The following is a 3,682-nucleotide window of genomic DNA, read 5'->3' as shown; positions in this document are numbered from 1 at the left end:
TTAAAACAGTTTCTCACCTAATTCCCTTTTTCGTAATATCAAGAGGTAGCTTTTTTTTTAAATCAGTTTAAAGTGTCAGTCACGAAAGCAAAATCAGGAGGAAGGTTGTGCGAATTTTGTAGACTTGGCGAACTTTATTCATGCAAGTTTGCCGAAAGCTGGCCAATAGTTTGCATTTTACAGGTTATGTAGCCATCGCATAAGTTTCGTATATTTTTCTAATAAGATAAATAATAAATGAAATTCTAAATAAATGCGGAGTAGAAAAGATATGAAAATCGAAATATCTAAAAGGTACTAGGTATCCTATTTAATTTTAAAAACTTGGAATGTCGTCTAACTTATGCTTTCAGTTATTTTCTGGCTGATGCTCCTTTACCGTTATTCCTTAATCGAATCCTATTCAAATCTTCGCAATTGAAATGCAGCGATGAAATTCTAACCATCGTATCCATCGTCACTCTATAAGTTTTTGAAGCGGCCAAAAGAGACTTCAGAACATCTCATAATGTACATACCGATTTCGTGGGCAACGGCAAAAATCGAAAATACTATGTAAGCTATCGTCATCTAATAAGGACCGTAAAATTGCGGGACCACTCGGCGATGTGGTCTGCTTAATAAGTATCATCTTCACCTGGCGCCCTGCCATGGGGATTTGGATAAAATAGCGCGATTAACCACTGCCAGATGCTTTAAGAATATTGCTTACTTTCATCGAAATACCTCAAAAACTACGATCTGTAGCTTGAATAAAAATTTACATCAGACGGGCAGACAGGCAGACATTATGAATCGGTCGGCATCATAAAACGTCTATCGCTAGTCATTCTGCGTGTAACATCCGTCGGCACATACTTAATATTCTCTGTAGTGGTGTAGAATACAAAAAGTAAAAGGCTTCACAATCTTTGGAACTGGAAAAGTTAGAATGGCGAGTATTCATAATTTTTTTACTTCTATCTAGAACGTTATCATCGATATTCGAATTCCTTATTTTCTGTTCTGAACTGTTTCGTCTTCCATAAATTTTATTCTTATATTGGATTTTTTTTTTTTTTTAGATTACCGACGGATCGCAAATTGCAGCAACATTTAAAAAATGATCGTGGTGCACAAAAACTATTTATATGTGATAAGTGCGTTCTAATTTTTAAAAATAGTTACAATTTAAAAAAACATAATGACATGGAGCATACTGAAAGGAAATTAACGCCGGAGCCGCAACAATGCACATGTGGTACATGGTATCATCATTTGGCTGGTTTGAAAACGCACATGAAAACCATCCATGAGAATACAAGCGATGAACATCGTTGTCATATATGCAGTAAAGTATCACCTACCGAGAGAGGTCTAAAGCATCATATATACTTGAATCATAAGTGTGTCAGCAAATTCAAATGTAGCGTGTGTTCGTAAGTTTTTAAGCGTGGCCAAGATTTAAGGGTTAGTTTTACTATCAAGTTAATTTTTTCTGTCTTTTCCTACAAGAGTTGTTTTCTTTTATAGGAACACATTTCAGTACGTACGGTTGAGGCGTTGTACACTTGCCCCAATTGTCCAATGACTTTTGCGCCCAGTGCCAGTATGTATAAACATCAGCGACGTTTACCAAAACTGAATATGAAGCAGATCGTCAACAAGCCATTCCTCCGCATATCATAAAATAACCAAAGACTGGTACAAGCAAAGTTCGTTCTTTTGGTGTATATAATGCTCTTGCAAATCCGCAGATAGTAATAAATTAGTTTTTACTACGACACTACATTGAAGTTATAGTATACAATAAATCCGGTGAGACTAAAACGAAGTTTCAAATTATATATTGCAGGCGTAAAAGGGAATTACTGAAAGATAAAGCGGGCGGTAAATACGAACGTAAAAGTTCAGCACCTATGCCAAATTTCTTTAGACTAAGTTTCTCGACTTCTTCTTCTTTGCCGACACAACATAATAACAGAAACTTAAAGGCAGGGGGCGGCAAAGGCAAGAAGTTACTTGGATCTCCCTTGCTACGTCGTATTATGTTCGGCCATCATCATGATGACAGTAATAAATTTGAAACCCTTTATTTAATTGTATGAAAAAACAGTAGGTTGTTTACATATAATAATGAAATAGCAAGATTTTGCTTGTATAATAAAAAAACGAGTATAATCACTTTTTTTTGCCATTTTTACCAAAAGATTTCAGATTAGTTCATCCTTTGTAGCACGCATTAAAATATTGTATACCATTTATTTATTGAAATGCTTTTGGGAATATGTGCCCGTAGCCTGCCGCCAATAGAGCAATAATAGAGCTCGTGATTGTGTTTACTTATCGTAGTATTCGGGGTCTTGTATTAAAGGCACGATAAAACTCTACGACGAATTCCGATTTACCTATTAACGTGAGAATAAGCATGAGCGTATATGTTTGCTTACTTTTTTCAATAATGCCTTTAGAGAAAATAGCGTATATGTTCTCAGTATTTTGAACATTTTGTTAACCTCTCCTGACTAGTTTTATTCAATTTTTAGAGACCTGACGTTCGATTTTCGCATATTTTTGAACATTCGACTAGTTTTGTAATAGCACAAAATAAGCAATTACTTACATCCTACACGAGTTTATCGGCGTTCGCGTTGCGGCTCGGATCTATACATAGATCATGATTCATCAATGTTCATTTTGACGCGAGCAAAGTATTTGACGGCAACCTCCCGGATATTTATGTAGAACGTTACTATCATTGAACCGGAGTGGCTAAGCGAGTTGGCTCTAGCTTAATACAAAAACAAATCAGAGAGTGCTGATTCAAAAGAATAGGTTTTTTTCATTTTTACAAACATTATGATGAATGCTATAGAAAACAGATGGGAACAAATAATTTTTACGACTTTACACTTATCGATTGCTACTTTAAAAAATTCATCAAATAAAAAATGCAAATATAACTAACTTCGGGCATTTTAGCAATCCTTCTTTATCTTTCTAAGCATTATATGATTTCGCTTCAATTCATAAAACTAAGGCCTAATAGCTTTATCGTTTTTTTTAATGAATACCTTTTTTCAATATATAAATTTATGATCCTTGAAAGGAAAGAAAAAGTTATGCTACTCTCGCCACAATTTACTTTTGGGAAATGCGAGACTTAAAGAAGACATGTTTTTTGTCAAGTTCCAGGACTACAAGTCACTGAAAACTTGTACAGAATCCAAAACAATATTATTACTGCGGCATTGCAGTCTTAACAAGTGATTAAATCTGAAGATAAAAACCAAAATTTTACAAAAAGTAATGAGAAATGTGAAGTAAAAACACCTTTTGGCTCTTTTCAACTCATCTTTAGCAGAACCAATCTAATAATTTTCACCTGATATTTGTGCTATTTTTAAGTCAAAGCGATTCTTTCCAAAAATATAATAACACTTGGGGACGGATAAGGAAATATTTGGCGTAGAAATCGTTATATACTTTCTATTCTTTGTTTTTGTTAATTCATAATTTTATTTCCAGTTGTCCACAAGAGATCTTTTTTTGCTATACAATTATATATTTCGGTCTCTGCATGTATATATGCTGAGACATATAATATATATAATTATTGGATTATACTCATGAGATTATTGAGATTTAACATACGTAAATATTTGAAAGTGTGAGCGAATTTGTGTGTAAAAGTCATTGGAAC

The 3,682-nt window shown here is 34.0% G+C and overlaps 1 protein-coding gene across 1 annotated transcript; it reads left to right on the top strand.

Annotated features, from left to right (window-relative positions):
- The first annotated feature begins 508 nt into the window (after window positions 1-508).
- On the top strand, window positions 509-1,778 carry LOC119641312 (zinc finger and SCAN domain-containing protein 26-like). The gene is given in 4 exon segments (XM_038039900.1): window positions 509-555; window positions 1,065-1,449; window positions 1,513-1,612; window positions 1,615-1,778. Coding segments are annotated over 4 exon segments (591 nt in total). The 3' UTR covers window positions 1,674-1,778.
- The last annotated feature ends 1,904 nt before the right edge of the window (window positions 1,779-3,682 follow it).

Source organism: Glossina fuscipes, unplaced genomic scaffold, assembly GCF_014805625.2.
Source record: "Glossina fuscipes isolate IAEA_lab_2018 unplaced genomic scaffold, Yale_Gfus_2 147, whole genome shotgun sequence".
NCBI classification, from domain to species: Eukaryota; Metazoa; Arthropoda; class Insecta; order Diptera; family Glossinidae; genus Glossina; species Glossina fuscipes.
Note: the sequence above shows the minus strand (reverse complement) of the source record. Positions and strands in the feature narration are given on the sequence as shown.